At 21.6% G+C, this 20,928-nt stretch overlaps 5 protein-coding genes across 5 annotated transcripts; 3 read left to right on the forward strand and 2 right to left on the reverse strand. All coding sequences in view use genetic code 6, as the record gives it.

Annotated features, from left to right (window-relative positions):
• Positions 1 to 816: 816 nt before the first annotated feature.
• Positions 817 to 1,915, reverse strand: TTHERM_01043060 (U1 small nuclear ribonucleoprotein A; the record flags this gene model as incomplete). Its single annotated transcript, XM_001030652.3, has 4 exons — positions 817 to 958; positions 1,012 to 1,307; positions 1,549 to 1,721; positions 1,831 to 1,915. 4 exons carry the CDS (start codon positions 1,913 to 1,915, stop codon positions 817 to 819), a joined length of 696 nt encoding a protein of 231 aa, XP_001030652.2.
• Positions 1,916 to 8,862: 6,947 nt separating this feature from the next.
• On the reverse strand, positions 8,863 to 10,618 carry TTHERM_01043080 (amine-terminal domain cyclin; the record flags this gene model as incomplete). Its single annotated transcript, XM_001030654.2, has 3 exons — positions 8,863 to 9,472; positions 9,993 to 10,159; positions 10,220 to 10,618. The coding sequence occupies 3 exons, from the start codon at positions 10,616 to 10,618 to the stop codon at positions 8,863 to 8,865; spliced, it is 1,176 nt and encodes a 391-aa protein (XP_001030654.2).
• A 3,485-nt stretch (positions 10,619 to 14,103) lies between these two features.
• TTHERM_01043090 (40S ribosomal protein S27) lies at positions 14,104 to 14,804 on the forward strand (the record flags this gene model as incomplete). Its single annotated transcript, XM_001030655.2, has 2 exons — positions 14,104 to 14,270; positions 14,726 to 14,804. The coding sequence occupies 2 exons, from the start codon at positions 14,104 to 14,106 to the stop codon at positions 14,802 to 14,804; spliced, it is 246 nt and encodes an 81-aa protein (XP_001030655.2).
• Positions 14,805 to 15,709: 905 nt separating this feature from the next.
• Positions 15,710 to 16,235, forward strand: TTHERM_01043100 (Elf1-like transcription elongation factor; the record flags this gene model as incomplete). Its single annotated transcript, XM_001030656.3, has 3 exons — positions 15,710 to 15,822; positions 15,915 to 15,994; positions 16,099 to 16,235. The coding sequence occupies 3 exons, from the start codon at positions 15,710 to 15,712 to the stop codon at positions 16,233 to 16,235; spliced, it is 330 nt and encodes a 109-aa protein (XP_001030656.1).
• A 2,009-nt stretch (positions 16,236 to 18,244) lies between these two features.
• Positions 18,245 to 18,688, forward strand: TTHERM_001043103 (transmembrane protein, putative; the record flags this gene model as incomplete). The annotated part of the gene is made up of 1 exon (XM_012799786.1): positions 18,245 to 18,688. One exon carries the CDS (start codon positions 18,245 to 18,247, stop codon positions 18,686 to 18,688), a length of 444 nt encoding a protein of 147 aa, XP_012655240.1.
• Positions 18,689 to 20,928: the final 2,240 nt, after the last annotated feature.

Genomic DNA, 20,928 nt, shown 5'->3' on the forward strand with positions numbered 1-20,928 from the left:
AGAAGAATAAATTTATAAAAATTATAATAGAGTGATTTTAAGTTTTGTTGTGTTTCTTTCTATTTTTGATAAATATTTTTATAAAATTACAATTTTGTATTGTGTAATAGAAATCGAAATTCACTATTTTTATTACTAATTCAAATTTGTATTTTGAACGAACAAATCAATTGTATATTTGAAAATATGAAAATTCATAATTCTTATCTATGAAATTAAAAACTATTTTTATTACTAATTATAGTTTGTATGTTGAACGAACAAATCAATTTTATATTTACTTGAAAATATTAAAATTCAAAATTCTTACATATGAAATTAAAAAATTATTTTTATTGCTAATTCAAATTTATGTGTTGAACAAATCAATTTTCTTGAATTTATGTAAATAATTCTTTTCTATGAAATTAAAAACTATTTTTATTACTAATTCTAATTTGTATGTTGAACGAACAAATCAATTTTATATTTACTTGAAAATATGAAAATGTAAAATTCTTAACTATGAAATTAAAAAACTATTTTTATTACTAATTCAAATTTGTATGTTTAACAAATGAATTTTATATTTACTTGAAAATATGAAAATTAATAATTCTTATCTATAAAATTATAACAATTATGCTGAATTAATTAACTTATTCAAATTTAAAATACTTTATGAAGCTATAAAATGATAATTTTAATAAAAACTTTTATTAAAATGATAATTTTAATTTAAAGAAACAGTATAACTTTGTAATAACTGAGTTTATATAAATGTATTTGAATTACAATTAATTTCTCCCTTTTAATATTATTTTTTAAAATTCAATTTCAAAATTTAGCATAATTTAGCTTTAAAAAAACTTGAGGAGTAAGTTAAAAGTTTTATAAGCCATTGAGAGCAACTGTAGCTTCGTCTTCTTATGAAAATTCTACAAATGCAACTTTTCTAGGTGCAATTAGTCTAACTTCTCTAAAATTAAAATTTGTTAAAATAAATGTCAAATATGTTTTAATTAAAAATACTTAAATCCTGGATATTAGCCAAAGAGTGCTTTAAGAATGTCTGTTGTAACGAAAGAAGGTAAATCTTCTAAAATAAGAACATTATTTGGCTAGTTTAATTCGTTTTGCTAAATATTAAGTGGAATTTATTATAGTTATTGCTTTTGTTGCTACTATTCTTTTTGTTCTGTGCCTATTTCTTATTCTCCTACTTTCTTAGCATTATTATTGTTTTCTTTCTTTTACTTCTTTTTTGGAACCCATCTTCCTTCTAACTTGTCTAAAATCTCACTTCTTTATTTTGCAAAATTTATTTTCTAATGTATTATGGTGTAAAAAGCTGATTAATTTTATAATTCACTAATGCCAAATTAAAATAAGATATTGTGCAGTCAACATTTAACAGCAACTAAAGAACTATAAACATTTATTTTTGGTTGGGTTTTATTAATAACATATGATTTATATTTGATTAGCTTAAATTAGTTGGTTAAATGTTGGAGATCTTATCTTAATTTCGGAATAGTTTGAAGATTAATTTGAATTTTTTATTATTACCAATTCCTTATCAAAAAATAAAAATCCATTCAAATTCTTTTTTGCGTTAGTGGCAGCAGTAATATCTTTGAAAATAATCCATGCCTATCCTCTCAAAGTGTTTGACTTTTTTAATATGATATCAAGTATTTCTCCAAATTGCTAAAATAAGAAGTATAATCCATATTTCATATCTAAATATTTTTGTAAAAATAATTTTTGCAATAATCAAAAAATCAAAAATGCCTCCTAATTTGGAATTATTTAAGAAAAAATAGCCAATAAATAAATAAATGGTCTAACCTTCTTGATTGATTTTATCATTCAAGTTATTTATGTATAAAGTTTCTTTAGGAGTGCTTCCTGCTATTTCTTGTTGGTGACTCATTACCTAATTATTCAATAGTAACTTTAGAAATCAAATAAGATATTTTAATTATTTTTATTTAGTTAAAAATGCCTTATTTATAATTAGCTAGATACTAATGAATATAAAAAAATAGTCATTATTTAATTACTTATTAAAGAAATTAAAAATATATATTATTTATGCCTATTAAGGTAAAAAATTAATATAAATCTGTGTTTGTTTTTCATATAAAATATAGGTTATGCTACTTAAAAAATTACAAAAAAATTATCTCTGTCATAAATAAAAAAATTAAAATATTTTAAAATATAAATTCTTAAATTTTTTTGTTTACTTGACAATATTTTGGGTTCAAATAAAATAAAGAGCTTAATTCGAGGTTAAAATATTTCAAATTATTCAGTAATTAACAATAAAATTATGTTTCTCCCCATTAAAAAATTTACATTTAATGTATTAATTAATTAATTAAATAAATAATTAATCTCACATTAAATTTTAGACATCAGAAGAATGATACAAAGGAGACACATTCATTTAAAAATCAAATTAATAGATAAAAGAGTATATATATATGTATGTATTATAATGGGTAATAAGTTAATTTTCATTTGTTTATAAAACTATGAATATATTATGATTATTAATACTAATATAATTGTTAAAAAAGCAACTTCTATAGAGAAATAAACTATTCAAATCATATAAAATATTATTTATTTTTACAAATAATGCCGTAATATTTTTGAGACTTTCTAGAACAAAGTTTTTATCAAATAAACCAGATAATCTAACGTAAAAAACTCAATAAATAAAATGGACTGATTTCTTTTAAAACAATTTTTTGTTGTTTATTCTTTATTTTTATGTTTTTAAACATTAATATCATCTAATTATATATCTACTATAAGAAATATTTGCTTAAGAACAAGCTTTTGGTACTTTAAGTCAAAAAAATAAACAAAAAAAAACTAAAAAAACTGAAATTTTATGTTAAATTAATTCATGAGAAATTGAGGCTAGGAATAAAATTATAATATTAAGTTATCTATCTATTGATTATAAATTTAAGATAAAAAATTTAAATTTGTAACCATCCGTGAGGGAATGCGATAATTTATCCTATCTTGCTGATTGACTTTTCATAAAATTTGTAATAACTTAATGAGAGCAACTAAAGAAGTTATTTAAAAGATTATAAAAGATATAACTTTATTAATCAAATCTAATTACTGACTATCATTTATTTTCAAATCACTTTTTAATTTAAACAAAATATTAGTGATAATCTTTGCTTATTATATTTTATATTTCTAATTTTAAATTTAATAAATTTTATACCTTACATTTTGCTTAGTGATAATTCACCTTCTTTTCTACTATCTTTCTACCCTATAAGTCTAATTTAAATTAATTATCCTTATTGAGCGTGCGAGCGAATGTTCTTTTAATCTAGTGATTATAATTCTAATAATCTTCCGAAATCTTGTTTAATTCTTGACCCCTAAGGTTTCTTTGACCTTTCTCTAATTAAAAGTAAGAAACATCACTTGTTGATTTTCTTTTTAATTTCTTTTATCAACACTTTTGTTAATTTTCTTCTTGTCTATCTTTCTTTCTTTATTTTGCCATTTCAAAAAAAATGTATTCAAATAATTACTTATAACTAAGTGAATTAGGAAAAACATTTTTATGTTAATTATTTATTTAGAATGTAAATAAGCTAAAATTGATATTCTTAAATATCTAATTTAACTATTTCTTCAGTTTATTTTGATTTAATTAGTATTATCCTTGTGCTTTTTTTGTTTGTTATAATTAAAATAAAATCCAAATTAACACATAACCCCTATATGAAAATCTATCAACATACTTTAAAAAGCAGTTTTTTAAGATAATCCTTAAATATGCAAATCAATAATAACTGATTTTTCTAATCAGACTGAGTTTTAATTTAAAATTTTTCATTTTTGTTTGTATTTGAAAGGAGCAGAAAAATATTATCTCAGAATATAAATAAAGTAAAGAAATTCAAAATTTGTAATCAACTGGTAAATATTTAATAAATAAAGGAGTGTTAATTAATCGAATATTATAAAAAGCCCCATAACCACGTCTTTTATAAGTAATCTAAACACTCTTTATCAAAGATATTTAGTATTGACTAATAATATAATGAAAGAAAATACAAAAATTACTACATATCTGAACAAATAAATTGCATATATTTGTGTTAATAGGTATATTAAAGTACAGTATTATATATTTCTCTCCTCCCATTTAGTAATTTAATTATTTGTTTTATGTTTGCCTTTAAAACTATCATTTAATTTAATGGTCTATCATTTGTCAATTTAAAACTTCTTTATATTAATTTATTGATAAGTGCCTTTTTAATTAAAAAATTTGTCTTTCTTTCTTACTTTAGAAGTAGATCTATCTCTTCTTGGATCTTATTTAAATTATTTGCTTATTAATCATTCATTTTTTAAATAATATCACTTCCTTACAACAATTATTTTAAGTAGGAATAAAGTTATTGCAAATAAATACATAAAATGAGGAAGGAAGCAAAAAAAATAATGGCATATTTTTTGTTATATGCCATCTCAGAATATATTGAATATCTCTCTTGCTATTTTTCACATAATTCTACGTAAAATGTTTAAAGCTTGGCTATTTTCGCTATCCAATAGCATTTTATAATATTCCAAATCTTCAATATATTTATTGACTGGGGTTTTAATTGGTCAATAAATAAGATAATTTATATTGGTTTGCAAAAGTTATTTACAATATTAAATAAAAAGAGTATGCAAATCTCACACTCTAAACAAGAGTAGAAATCAAAAGATTATTTTAATTATAAAAAAAGAAAAAAATTTAAATTTATGAGTACAACTTGTTCATAGATGTTTTTAAATTTATTGCCAATATTAAAAATCTATTTTTAAATAAAATAAGAATTTAAATTTTTATTTTTTCTCAATTGAAATTTAAATTTGAGTCACATTCATTTTTATTTCTTAAATAATACTATCAAATTCAAACAGTAAAAATATAAAATATTATGGGTCTACATCCTCACCATACTGATAAGTTGTATCTTATTCTCCTTATATATTTTGATGTCAGCTAGATATTTATTTACTTATTAAGGCACATCATGAATGATGAATGGTAATTAATTAATTTGCCCTTCAAGTAGATTCGAGCCTCTAAATAGATTAAATAAAAAAATCTTTTTAAACAGCTATATACCTATATGGGTTGATAGGAAAAATTCAAGATATTTCCATTTTGTTGATAGGCAGAAATAGATGTCTGTATTGAAATCACAAATCAAAAAAGTTCTTCCCCCCGTTTAGCGTTTAATATTTACTAGGGTTCCAATTAACAAATACAAAATAAAAGAAAAACAGCTTACATACTTATAAACTTTGAATGCTAATTTACATTGCTTGCTAATTTTAATAAACAAATATACATAAAATAATGAGGAATCTTCTCTGAACATTTCTTAATTATATTTATTTAGTTATTGAAAATTTTTTTGACCTTAAAGACAAATGTGTATATTCGTATTGTATACTCAATCCAATTAAACTATCAAATTTTTACATTTTTATAAATTTTATATTCGTTTTGAAAGTATTTTTGATAAACTTGCTGATGAATTTTGCTTTTATATTTCAATATGGTGAAACTAAAAGATAGTTTTTTTTTTTTAGTTAAATGAGTGGATGGATGTTAGTTAGATTGTTAGAGTGGATTTAGCGATGATATAAATTAGTGGATCTTAAAAAATTTATTTTTTCACTTATAAAACAACAACCAACTGACTTAAAATCAAAATTATAAAATTTAGATTCATGCAAATTTAATTCAAGAAAATCAGTATATTTAATTTTAATAGATTTTAAGCTAAAAACTAAGAAGTATTTTCCTACCCCTTCAACATTCAAGGTTCTACAATATAAAACAAAATATTATTATAAAAATATTAAACGTTGATGTCACATAAATCCATCTACGTAAGTTTTAATGTTATAATTCATCAATTAACTTTTATTTTCTGTCAGGTAAGCCAATATGTTTTAACCATACTTCAAGAATATTCTTCTAAATAACTATTATATTCTGGTTATATATATAGAGAGTGTGTCTTGATCAACATTTAACTTTTACTTCAAATAAAATATGGTATTTTTCATTCGTAGCTTGCTAGGAAATGAGAAATCAATCATAAATAAACAACATATATGATCTAATATCTAAATTATATATAATTGAGCCAGCTTCTAGTTAATAATATTTATAAGTAAACCGAATTAAATTAGAAAAATATAATAATCTAGTTTATAAGGGCAATCATAAACAGTTGATGTTCATATATTGAATTAACTTTTGGCTTAAAATATGTTCATCATAATCTATTCTAATTAAAGTTATTATTGTATGGAAAATAATTAAATCTATTACCAACTTTCTTCCTTCCTTGATACATAATTAAAGATCTAACGAACAAAGAATAATATATATTTAACTAGCTTTTAATTCCATTTTTAACAATAATTAAAGTAAAAATAAATAGATACTATGCATTTTATATTACTATTAAAAAGCTCTTTCAATTAAAATTTACTAGTATATTGGTTGTTTGCAAATTAAAATATAAACAAATTGAATATACCCCATTGTGAATATTAAGGTATATTAGATACAAAAATATTCCTCGGATAATTTATTATTTCATGTTGATGCTAAAAATGCAGATTAAGATGCAATATATTACTATGATTTTGAGCTAATTTATCACTTAAAAGTGAAGAAAGAATAATATTTATGATTTTAAGGTGGACTGTATTAATAGATAAATCAAGTTATGTTAAATATTCTCAGAATTTTTGAGGTAATAATTGAGCATTAACGTTGTCAAATCATTTTAATTTTTGTTTAAGTTTCTAAATTATCAAAAAGAACTACGTCCGTCTGTCTTTAACTTAATTTACTTTTCAATATAATTTTCAGCCCTAAATTTTAATATACTATATGATTGATTCCTTTGTCTATTTGTTTTGGCTTGCTTAAATTGACATAAACAATTGAAAATAGGTTTATTATATAGTTAGGTAGAGTTTAGAGTAAGTTTGTTGAATGTGTTTAAATGATTTCTCATAACAAATTATAATTCCTAAAGCTGGATGAAGATATTTTTGAATTACACTCGAAAAGTCTTTTCGTCATTTTTTAGCGAATCTTTTTTATTATTATAAAGGTGAGTTTTTATAATAAATAAATAAAAACAATCAAACCAAAATATTTATTTTTATTTAAAATTTACACTATCAAAAAATGTACCTAATCTAATTAATTTTTGGGAAAAAAAGTGGAAAAATTATTAAAAAATTAAAAACAAGTAATTGTAATAAAATAGATCCTTTAGAGAAATTTTAGATTTGCTTAATTAGCTTTTGTTTTTCAATAGAAACTTCTTTTTAATTGATTTTTTTTTTTCACCTAAATTTAATTTCTTGCTCGTCACAATTTTCCCACTCAAAAGTAAAATAGAAAACCACTAATTATCTTTGTATTTTTATGTGCGAAGCAGAAAAAGAAAGAATGTATATCAAGAAAAACGTTCAATTTTATCAAAATTGAATATATAAATTAGTTAACCGAGAGTGCAAAAAAACAATTAGATATATTTTTATAACTCAAATTAAAAGTATATTTTAGTTGTTTACAATTTATTGAAAGGTTATTCTTTTTTTCAGTAAATAAATTGATAGATATTTAATTATGAGGATCATTCGACCTCATAGTAAACACTCCTTTGGAGCCATAAAAATAATAAAAATAGACTTTTGCTATAATCTGAGCAAACAATTTGGAAACAATAATTTTAAAAGAAATGATTTATGAGTGAAAAAATGTTTAAAAATATTATTAAACTATAATAGTAATTACTAAAAGTAGTAAAATATAATATATTTATTTATTTATAAAGTATATTTTATTTATTTATATTAGTGAGATTCTTTATATATTTATTATATTAATTTAATTATTGACTCATAATTATGTGTGATTATTTTTACTTATTAAGCCTAATTATTTATTTATCTGTTTAGTTGGTTAATTAATTAATTATCTAATCTGATTTCAATAAAATATATTGAAAAATATCTTTCTTTTGATTTTTTCAGGATTCCTGAAAATCATCAAAAAAATAAAAAATATAGTTGTTGATTATTAAATTATCTTTCTATGTATGTATGATGGAGTTGTTATCTAATCTTAATTTTTATCATTCAAATAAATTTTGTTATTCAAAAGAGGTAATAAGAAGAAATAATTAATTATTTATATATGAAAGTGTTTTCGTTTTTTATAAAGCTTGAGTTGGTTGATTGTTTGATAGTTGTTTTTGGATTTTTTGTTAGTAATTTAAGCAGTTGGTGAGATGAAGATATATTTTTTGATTGACTTTGGATAAAAATGTTTGCTTATCATATTATTATTGTTTTTTATTAGATAGATTAGACGCGTGTAGTTAAGTTAAAATAGTAGGTAAAGGAAGAATTTGTATCAAATATTTTTTACTCTTTTGTAATAAATAATCATAGGAAGTATGCATGCTGAATATAAGTTACTGTCTTCAAATTAGATTCTTCTTAATAAGCAATAATAGTGCGTGTTAAATTCAATGAGTCAGATGGAGAGGGTAAAAGTAGCTATTTATGTTTATACTAATTAATTTTTTATGGTTTGTTTTTGGAGTTAATATTATTGGTGAATATACTAATGGGGATTGATTGCATAGTAGGTCATCTGAAAGTATTTATATATTTATTTTTTTTACTTTCAGAATCAATAATTAATTAAATTTTAGTCAAGAGCTAACAGTATTATTAAGCATCTTTTTACATTATATTTCACAGAATTAGTTAGTGTTAAATAGTTCAAATTTTGAAACAACGAGAAGTTTTTCTATTTATCTCTTCTAAATTGTATTTTTTAAGGTTTTTAAGGCTACTGAAATGCTTATCGTATGTTTTAGCTAAAGTAAGTATTCTTTAGGCAGGCTATATGATTTGGTCGTAGGTCATTCCAAGTAAATCAAGGAAGGGTAATACATATTTGAATTAATCAAAGTAAGGGAAGAACTATTGCATGACTTAGATTGAAACAAAGACAGAACATACTGCGAGGGTTTTATAGTTGTATTTACTCATTAATTATTCATAATCCAATGTGGTGAGCTTGAACATGTATGCGTTTAAGCAATTGAAGAACTCTTTGGATTATTATGTGTAGCTGCTAAAGAAGTCTTGAGAATCAAGATACTTAATCATTAAATTTGATAAGATATCTAAGGTAGGGAAGGAAATATTGAAATTAAGGGTATTCAAGATTTCTGCCTCAGTCTATTTTAATACTTACATACTGATCTTTTCGTGACCAATCTTCTCATAAAGCTTTTATAATGAAAAGGGTACAATTTCTTCATATTTTGAAGCAATGAACATGCTAACAATACCAATAGCATGGAGCTCATCAACTTATAAACTTCTATTTTTAATGAAAATAAATTTAGTTTATTGGATTAAAAAAAATAGTTTTCTTCTATAATACTCTAATTAAAGTCTGAAAATCATCAGATAAAAATATTCTATTAATTCTTTCTAAATTATATATGAATTAATCTTATTTATTTATTAATTAATATTTGTGATTGAATGTTTGCTAGTTAATTATTCTAACAAGCTTATAAAGATTATATATCTTTAGCATTTTTTTTTGCTTGCCTTTTAAATTAAAATTTTAGGAACTAACCTCAATTATAAATTTTTGGAGTTGTTGTTAAATAATTATATTCAATTAATTATCTCAAAAATTGATCTATTTCAATAAGTTTTTAGAGTGTAATAAATTAATTAATAAATAAAATTAAAATTAAAATTTTAAAATTATTTCTGATTTTTATAAATTTAAAATACATTATTTAAAGTATTTATTTATTTAATTAGAGCAAGGTGAAAAAAACTAAAATTATATTTTAAGATGAATCCAAAACTATTTGTTTATTTACCTTTATACATTTGCGAAGTAAGCATCCATGATGGCAACGGAAAGGGAGAAAGTAGTTTCGGAGAAATTGTAAGCCTTAAGAACTTCAATCATCCAATCAATCATCTTAGCTCTCATTGCTGCAGTGATTGCGTGTCTTTTTAAAAATTCAGTTGGTTCTTAGACATCCTTTAATATTAAAAAGATATTTAGTTAATTTAATAAATTGCTATAATAATTTGAAAATACCATCATATTGTTAGAAAAAACTCTTGGGAAGAAGGTTTCTTCGTTGCTTTAAGTCTTTTAGAGTGTACTTTGACCAGAGATTTCAACAGGGGCAGTAGTTTAAGAACTTTCGATCCATTCATAACTTTAGATGCCAGATTACTAAGAATCAGCAGAATTCATGTTTTATGAACAGGAAGAGCCATCAGTTGAAGCATTTTCAGATGATTAAATTTCATTAGATACACAAGCTTTTACTGAGAGATTATATAATTAGGGTTGGCTGCATTTTTATTGAGCGCAGTTGAATTACTAGTCGTTTAACTTAGATTTATTTTAGTTATCAAGTTAAAGTACTTTATTGATGTTATTCTACTACATAACAGGCTTTTAGTTAGTGTCTAATTTTTACCAGAACATTTTTTGTAAATAAGTATAGATCAAGTATTCTAAGATAGCTTGGACTTTTCTGTAGGTTTGGTTTAGTTAGATTAAAAGAGTTTGATCTGAGTATAGTGTGAAAAGAATATTGTATAATTTCACCTTCTTCTTCTCTTTTTTTTCTTTTTCAAATTAATTTTTTTGATTTAAGATTTTTTTTTCTTATCTTTTTTTTATTAGATTAAGTTAGTGCTTTACATCCCCTCTTTAATTGCTATTTAAGATTAAAGATAACAGAGTTAATAATTCCCTCACCCCTTCTGCCCCTCTCTAAATAGCATATATTGTTCATTTCTGATATACCAATAAACTTTTTTTTTTTTCACATATTACCCTGACTTACTTATTAATTTTTCTTTTTGCTTTCTTGAAATACTCAATATTGTATTTAGGGAAAAATATTCAGATATTATTAGAATTTATTGATGTTTTATCAATAAAAAAGCTAAATTTATTTAACTTATATTAGAAACAACTGGATTATATAAACCTATATCCTTTTTATGTGAAATAATAGTCCCTATTTGCTTTCAACATTTCTATGTACGTTTTATTAAATTTTTGTTTCAATAATTATATTTTGATTAAGATACTAAGATTTTTATTCAAGATCTATATTGAAATTACTAATTTATCTATCTATCTATCTAACTATCAATATATTATATACAAATCAATTAATAGAAAAAGATCAAACAAATTGTAAATAAAAAACAATAACTCAATAGTGGGGAGGATTCTTTTTTAATACATTTATTGCTCTTTTTTTGTTACTTTTTAAATATGTTTTTTTACAAATCTAAAATGGATAATGAATAAATATACAAATTGTTTTACAATCAAAGATAAATAATTCAATATGATTTCAATAGGTATATTTCTTTATCTCCAATTAGTAGTTCACTTTCAATAATAACATCTCTTTTATCTTATTTGCTATATGGTTTTTAATATTTATCTAATATACAGCTAGTTTTATTATCTATCTATCAATCTATTTCTCTATATATCAGTCATTCAATAAATAAATAAATCCGATTCTTTGCTTTTTTCTTTTTATTTTACATACTTAAGTAATGTTTATTACAAGAAAATAATCTTTGCCTGAATTAAAGTAACTAATTTGGTTTTGGTTTTTCAAATTATTAAAGAAAAAAATAAAATAAATTATGCTAAACAGGAAGTAAAATAATTTATTATTTGATGAAATGTGAGCAAAAATAAGTTACAGTGGATGATATGTGATATATTAGCTAAACATAATTTTTAACAAGTAAAGATAATAAATATATTTTAACATTTAGAACTGCAGATAGATTATTAATTTTATTTGTTGAAGAATGAATTTAAATGTTATATATTTTTTTTTAATGCATCCTTATTTTCTATCAATTTAATTATTATTTGTTATCTAATTTACTTATCAGATTTTTACCAATATCAATCATATATTAATTTTTGTTTGCCTAAAAGTATCTGCTTTTACTCTCAAATGTCATTTAAAAGTAATTCAAAAAACAATACAAATATATAAATAACTACAATCTAAAATTCATTTCTCCTAGCATGAGTCAGAGTATAACTAAAAGTTATTTTTAATTTCTGAGAATCATCTTTTTTTTAAAACTAAGAATTTTTTAGGTACTAATCTAAATCGTTTTTCATAAAAATTAAAAAATCCTTTAGAAATAAAAGCTAGTAGTCCGAAATCTATACTTTTGAAAAAAGATATAGGATATATTAATTGTTTATCAAATCCCCTTTGAAAAGTAAGTAAATAAGATTTTTGAAACTTCAACTTTCTCTTTTCATCCATTTTTGTGAAAAACACAACTTTTAAATGCTATTCAATAATTAATCATCTGGGTGAATAAGTGGTAAATACAATAACGAAAAATCTAATTTACAAATTGCTATTAATTTTAGAAGGGTTTTTAATTGATTGATTGAAGATTGATTATAAATCATCAAACATTACTAATTGTTAAGCTAAAGGAAATAATTAATGGTATTAGGCATAAATTTAAATTAATAACACACTATTTTGGCGATATTCTTATTATCCTTATTTAAATTTATTAAGAAAATAGCCTAACCCAATCATTTTAAAATAAAAGTAGTAAAAAAACTTTAAATTATATTTAAAATTTTATAATTTTATTAAAATATTTCGAGAAAGGAACTATATATTATCAGATATCTACATTTAAGTTATACCCATTTGCAAAATATTAAGGTTCTCCTTAGAATTTAAATATTATAAATCACTCAAATCTAAATATTTTTCAGTATTTAAATATGAAATATTAACAATTTTTCCTATTTAAAAAAATTTCAAGTAGAACCTAATAAAATTTCTTATATTTAAAAAAAATAAGAACTCAATTATAACATTTTAAAGATAAACTGTGAAAAATGTTAAAATACACTTAAAAATCAAGTATATTTTTATGTTTATCTTTATTATTTGTATTGAAGTTAGTAAATATAAATTTCTAATAAATACAAAAAATAATGCTTTTTTTGAAATAATTTTGTCAAACAGTTGTTTCTATGAGCTTAAGAAACATAATTAAATGCCATAAATAAAATTGTTAATTTTAAGGTGTACTATGTCTTTTTAATAGTATTTAATTATGATTTAATCTTTTTTTCATTAGTTTGCTATTCAAAGTATTTCAAGATTGAAAATAAATATTTTTCAGATCCTCAATTAATAATACAAGATAAACCATAGAAATAATAAACATAAAAGCTATGCTAGTTATGCTCTTAATTTATTAAACAATAAAACCCTGTTTATTATTTTTTAACAAAAAATATATTTTAAATACAGTATTGTGTTAGATTATATATTTGTAATAACTATAAATACTCAATACTGATTACTTTTTTATGATTTTAATTATTTTTATAGTCATTCTATCAATATTAAGTACTGCTGCTTTATACTGATTAATTAATTAAATTTTGATGAATTTAGAGTCTAAGATAGATAATTAATTAAGGATAAACTCAGAAATAGAAAATGAATAATAATTGTATTTTACAAAATAATAAAAAATTTAGCAAATAATTTTATTTTAAGATAACACAACTCAAAATGGAAAGAGAATTTAAATGATAAAAAGCAAATATGATAAAAAAAATGGGGAAAATAAAATGAGAGAGTGAGCAGGAAGGATTCGATATCATATCTAGATAGATAGATATTTGATTAGAATTAATTAAAATTATAAATGTAGATTTTATAATATATTTATATTGATAGAAATAAGATATTAAATTAAAGGGTGAATTAATTAATAGGAGGCTAAAAAGTAAAAAAGAAAGGGGAAACATAAAGACAAAGAAAATCAAATAATTGAAGGTTGAAATTTAGACAGAGTTATTAAGAAAAAAAAAACAAAACAAAAAAGTGTAAAAATACATAAAATATAAATATATTCATCAGCAAAGAAAAAATGGAAAGAGATCTTTTAAACCCCATCTACGAAGAAGAAAAGCAAAAGAATAAGTTCAAGAGACTTATCCAAGCTCCCAACTCTTACTTCATGGATGTTAAGTGTGCTCAATGCCAAAACATCCAAATGATTTTCTCTAACGCTCAATCTACCATTATTTGTGAAAAGTAATTCACTCAAGCATTCATTATTTTCATTAAAAAATAGTTTTGACTCAATCAAGCTCCAAATCAAATAAATAAAATGAATTTGGACAAAAGCTGCTTCCTCAATTTCAAGAGAAACTTAAAATAATTTTAATGTATTTTCAATAGCTAGCTAGCTTGCAATCGTTATCTCAAATTTACAAATAAATAGGATAACAAACAAACAATCAAAATAAACAAACCAATATTTTACACAATCAAATTTTTGTGAATGTTGCAGAAAGTTACCAAACTGAGGCTATTATTTAAAATTTTAGGGATATTTAGTTTTGTTTACATCCAGATGTATAGTAGCTTATTAATATAAAGCGTTCTAAAATTTAGAAATGCAAAACATTCTCTAATTTTATTCGAATTTTTAACTCTTTGCAATCGATTTTAAGTATCTAAATTTATAATTATTAAAAATTAAATAGGTGCTCTGCTATCCTCTGCAAGCCCACTGGTGGTAAGGTTCAAATCTAAGCTGGTTGCGCCTTCAAGATTAAAAACTGAGATTAACAAACATTGACGTGTACATAATAATATATTAAATTTAATATGGGAATGAATATTATTAACTAGTGAACAGATATATTAATTAACATTAAAGGAAATTATTAATTATCTTAAGAGTTAATCATTGTTCTTTTATGTGTATTTTAATTATGAATGCATATCTTACTTTATTTAAACGATGAATAATAAATAAAACTTTCATTAGATTGGTCATACATACATCTATCAATCATCATCATCAAAACTATCTTCAATAATTATTTTATTTAATAATTCTTTGTTGTTTGCTAATTTACCATTTTTTGTATTTTTGTATCTATCTATCTAATTAAAACGTTCATATAATTATATCTAATAAATGCTAAATATTCAAAAAAGAAAAGATATTATATGATATTATAATTTGCTTTACAGCTAACCATCAAGTTAATAAGCTTAAAATTCTAAAAATAAGAACAAAATAGTCTGAATAATGAATTCTCTTTATTTTGAGTATCAATAAATCAATAGAATATTTTCATACATGTGATAGATTATATTTTTATTTTTTGAATTATGTAGATATGCTAAATTTTGATTGTTTATTTGGATCATATTATAAATTTAAAAGTAGTTTGTTTGCCTCAAAAAAGATTGAAGAAATTATTTTATCTATTTTATAATAAAAATGAGTCTTATTAATTTTATTTATTTTGCTTCTAAAAAATAAATAATAACTAACATATGATTTTAAATTTAAAGTAAATTTTAGTGGAAATCTCATAGGAAAATAAATAAAAAATCATTTAATTATTAGATAATTCTTGTCTTTAAGACTAAAAAAAGTTTAATCATTAATTTATTCTAAAAGAAGATTTAGTCATTTATTAGAAAGAAAAAATTTTGGTATAAAATAGATAAAAATGGGAGGAAGAAAGAAAACAGGTAAAAAAGAGAAAAAGTTGAGAACATACGCTATTCCTAAAGTGTTTGATTGCGAAAATTGTTCATCAGACTAAACCCTTCATATTAATATGTATGAATTAATTCATTTTAGCACAAAAAATTGATTTGCTCTATGAGCAATTTTATTTTATTAAATACATTTTGAAATTTTTATAAATAAAGATCGAAGAAGCAAAATACAAAAGTAGCAAAGATTTATTGTATTAAGTGCAAATATTCAACAAAATATGAAAAAATTGGTGGTAATTAAAATGTTTTTAGTTAATAACAATTCTTTATATTTAATACTTATATTTACTTTAGTTGCTATTTGAAATTAAGTTCTTTAATAAATATATTATTTTAGCATTGGATTCGGCAATAGATATTTACAATAAATGGTGCGAGGATATATAGAATAATAATGATAAAAACTCTGATGAAAATGATAACATAGACGATGTACTTGATGATGAGGAAAATGATCCTGGTGAGACACTTTGAAATAAATTAATATTTTAATAAAAACATTTAAATACTATTTATTTAGCGTGCCTATCTAACGTTTATAAATGTTTGTTTGTAAAATCAAAGTAAATTTTATAAAATGAAATAATATTTTAAATTTGAAAAATATTTATAAAATGTTAAAAATTGAAAAATTAGAATTAAATTTATCTATTTTAAAATAATATTTAATGAATTATTTATTTTTATTATGAAACAATAAAATTAATTATTAAATGAATGATAAAGTTAGCTAGCCAGCCAACTAGCTTAAATTGACGAGATTCTAAATGCAGTTATTTAATAATGATATATACTGTTCTTTATCTTAATTACACAGTTAGAAACATAGATTTAAATCTTTCTATTTTAACGTTATTTAATAACTTAATAAATAATTTTTTTCAGTTTTTGTTGGTAAAAAAAGCTAACTCGGTCATCAGTTGGTGGTTTACATTTTTTTATGTGATATCTTAATTTAAAAGGATTTGAATATTATTGCAGCTTGTTTTTATTAAATAAAATTTAAACATTTATGTATTTAAATATAAACATTAATGGCAACATAAATATGAAGGGGAATTAATAGAGAGCAAAGTATTTAAAAGATATAAAAATACAGACTAGGAATATTTAATGTAGCCTCTCATCATAAAAAAAATATAAGTTAGATGATTAGACGTTTTTTAAATGACTGCCTTGTATTTAATTGATATTTTATTTATTAAAAAATAAAAATAAAAATATGAAGATTGGACACAAACAACATGGTATTATTTATTTAACCATTATGGTGGACTAAAAAAGTAATAGAAAGATTTGTTGTTTGAAAATACCACAAATTAAATTAGTAATTTAAAAATGGCATTTGAATTTTATAATATTGATTTATAAATCTTTCAGGTAAAATTCTCAACTTAATTAAGATACAATCTTTTCAAATATTGGCATAATTAAGTGATTTAAATAGTTAAGTTTTGCAAGCTAACTAAAAATACTACCCCTTTATTTTGAGTAGATTTTATTTTATGATCATAGTGTTTTGATAGTTGTAAGGATTAATTAGATTTTTTTCAAGAGTTGGTATAAAAAAAATTAAATTTTAATAATAGATATATGGATACAGCTAGATTGCTATTATTAGAAAATAAGGATGGATTGCGAAATTTGTGCAGTAAATTAATTAAATTTCCCCATACAAATATAATTAAAATTTTGAGTTAGTAATTTGAAAAGTGAGACAGAGACTTTTACGCTATATGATATTTCGAATTTATAACATGTGAATAGCGCAAATTATAATTTTATTCAGTAACTGGTAGAACTTGTAGAATAACGTGCTTTTAGATAAATTTTTTGTCTAGTTGAGCTGGTAGAATATTTCTTGAAATAACTTATTATGCTGTAGTTTTTAGCTAAGTTACTTTGTTGCCCACTTAATATCTAAAATAAGCAAATGAATATTTTTACCAAATTTAGAAATAATACTTGTGTTTGTTTAAAACAAAAATCATTACAACAATAGTGTATAAGTAACATTTAATAATTAGATTCTAAATAAATTATCTTTTTATCAATTTATTACTATGCTTATTTAAATAACAATTTGCTTAGCATAGGCTTTTGTTTCGTGACGAACGAACGAAGGAACTAACTAACAAAAAACGAAAAGAATAAATATATACATCCATATAAATTAAAAGGATTTTAGATACAAAACAATTTGTGTTTATTCTAAAGAATCATTATAAAATGATAATTTTAAATTATTTTTGATGGAAAAACCATGTTCATAAATTTAAAATAAAGATTAAACTGGAAATAATATGTAAAAAACTTTATTTGAATTAAATGTTAAAATTATAAAAATAAATAATAAAAACTAAGACTGAGTGTTGTAAGTAAAGTTAATATTATAAATTAAAGATTATTCAAAGAAACAAATCATTGATTTTGGAAGCAATTATTTATTTGTTAATTAATTAGTGAAATTTATTTGTTCAATTATGACTTTCTAATATGATGAAATATTAGTTAAATTTGTTTATCTTATTATAATGATTTCAAATTAACTAAATTATATATTTCAGGTACGCCAATTTACTATGTATCATTAATTACAAGTTTATTGCACGTTAATAAATTCATTCAATTATTATTTCATCAGTATAATTATCTTAAGAGTCTGTATTTATATATATCCCATTCATTATTGGGGGCATAACCTCTTCGTTTTGAAAATCTGTGTCTCTTGGTAAGTAGAAAAGTTAATCGTTCATCACTACAGGGTAGGCAAATCTAAATATTTAAATAGCTAAATCAGGCTCCATTGGTCTTTATATTTAGGAAATATCGAATTTTGTCTCAGTAGGGATGATGCCATATTAAGCATGCTTAACTACGATTTGGTTTCCTCCCTTTTCAAGATAGATTTTATGAATTATTCCTGAATATATTTTTGCCAAATGATACACTTTAGGAGTTATATAGAGTGCTGCTAAGCCATAAATAATCAATCCATACCATTTGCGCTCTTTGAAATTAATCAATTTATTGATAAAATAAAGAGAAATAAGGCTGCCTATTCCTAAGATGATATAATAACCTTTCGAGACTTAATCATAGATAGTGTACTCGTAAATTTTACACTTACCATTTATAAATTTAAGTGGAGCAAGAGGAGTATACCTACCTCTAAAGTGGTTATCGCTGTTTTCTTGGAAAGATGAAAAAGCCCTTCTTACACTCTAGTGATTGATTTAATTAAATTTAAATGATCGATCTATTAATTTAGAAATTTTTAAGAGACTAAACATTTTTACAGTAATTGATTTCTTATTTGGGTATTTAAAATTAAATGAATAAATCAAACAAATATTTGCAAGCATATGTAAACGTAATACATTAAAAATATACAGAAGATTTTTCTAGCAATATTTATTTAAAGGACATAATATCTCAATAAAATATTACTTATAATTGTCTTACATTGTTGATAAATCGTTGCCAAATACATAAAAAAAACAAACAAATAGTTGGCTAATAAAACTCTAAAATTTTTATTTTTTGCTTTTACGTTTCAATTTTAAATGATAAATTCAGATAGATTTTTGAGTAAATTTAAATTACAATCATGTTTCTACCTTTCAATTTATCTATCAATCCTTCTGTCTGTCTATAGTAGTCATTTAAATATAATATTCATGAATATAAAATCTCATGTTATTTATTTATTCTTTTTTAAATCTTTCAAATATTCTTTTACTCAACCAACATTATTTTATTTTTGAGGTATTTATTTTAAATCGGATTTCTCATTAAGAATTCTCAGCTATATTCAACTCCTACCTACCCAATCAATGTAAAACAAAATAAACCACTATCAATAAATGCAAAAGTGTTAAGTATTATTATTTGAAAATAGATTCAAAATTAAAAGTACCTGGATTGAATATTAAGAGTACTGGCATTCCTTTATGGGTAGGGATATAATAACTAATAAGTTTTAATTATAAAAAATCTTAATAATTTGAATAATAGTATGAGGTAAGTTATAAATTTGTGAAAAGATCCTAAGATCCAAAAATCAAGAAATTTAAGTTGAATAAGGCTGATTCAAATTTGATGAAGTAATGCAATTATAATCCTAAACAAACAATACCAAAGAAATACACAAATATGAATTAATCAATAATTTAAATATCTTGCTTTAAATAGAAATGGGTGCTTTTTTTAATATTCATTTATTTAATGTATTTATTGAATTTCTATTGGTTATCCCTTATCTAATTTTCAATTTAAATGAGTCTGAATTAGCTTTCTGATTATTATTATCTGAGTAATTAAAAAAAACCTGAAATGCAAAAAAAACCATACAATTTTTTAAATTATTTCTTAAATAACTGCAAAGATTATAATTTTTATCTATTTTCAAAGCTCATTAACAAATAGAAAGGATAAATTACAGTTTTCAAACCAATTTTATTGCTATATAATATGTTTTATTTTTAAAGGGAACAACGAATATTTTTACTAAATTATCATAAATATATTTTTAACTATTTGATTTAAGTTAAGCTGCTTTTTGAGAATATAATTTAAGTAGTTTATTTAAATAAGCCAAACCTTATATATTTATGTTAAACCAGTTAATATTTAAAAATGGGAATGTTTGGTATTTTAGAAATATATTTTCTTGTTTAGATTTATATTTATACGAAAATTGAGCATAAACTAATAACCTTCAATCAATGCTAAGTGTTTAAAAACTATTTAAAATAACTTCATTCAAAAAAAAAGTTTTTATTAAGATCCAAAAAATTTATCATTATAAACATTTCATAAAATAGGTACATTTAAATTAAGATAGTAGCTATTTAAAAACAAGCACATTTTAAAAATCTCCTTTTTGAAATTTAAATTTAAAAAACATAAGCAGTCGTATGCAATAAATTTTAAAAGTAAATAAATATTGTAAAAGAATTAATTTTCTGTAAAATTTTAATAATGAAATTTATCTTGAGTTATAAATTGAAGAATAGATAAAGAAAAAAAGTAAAACTAGATTAGAGTTTTTTAAACTTATAGAAAAAATTAAAAATAATTAGTTTTGATATTTTACTTAAAAAAGATAAATCTAAAATTATCTCAATTTTACTAATAAAAAATATTTTTATTTCAACATTCTTTA

This window comes from Tetrahymena thermophila (genome assembly GCF_000189635.1).
Source record: "Tetrahymena thermophila SB210 genomic scaffold scf_8254429, whole genome shotgun sequence".
Classification (NCBI taxonomy): domain Eukaryota; phylum Ciliophora; class Oligohymenophorea; order Hymenostomatida; family Tetrahymenidae; genus Tetrahymena; species Tetrahymena thermophila.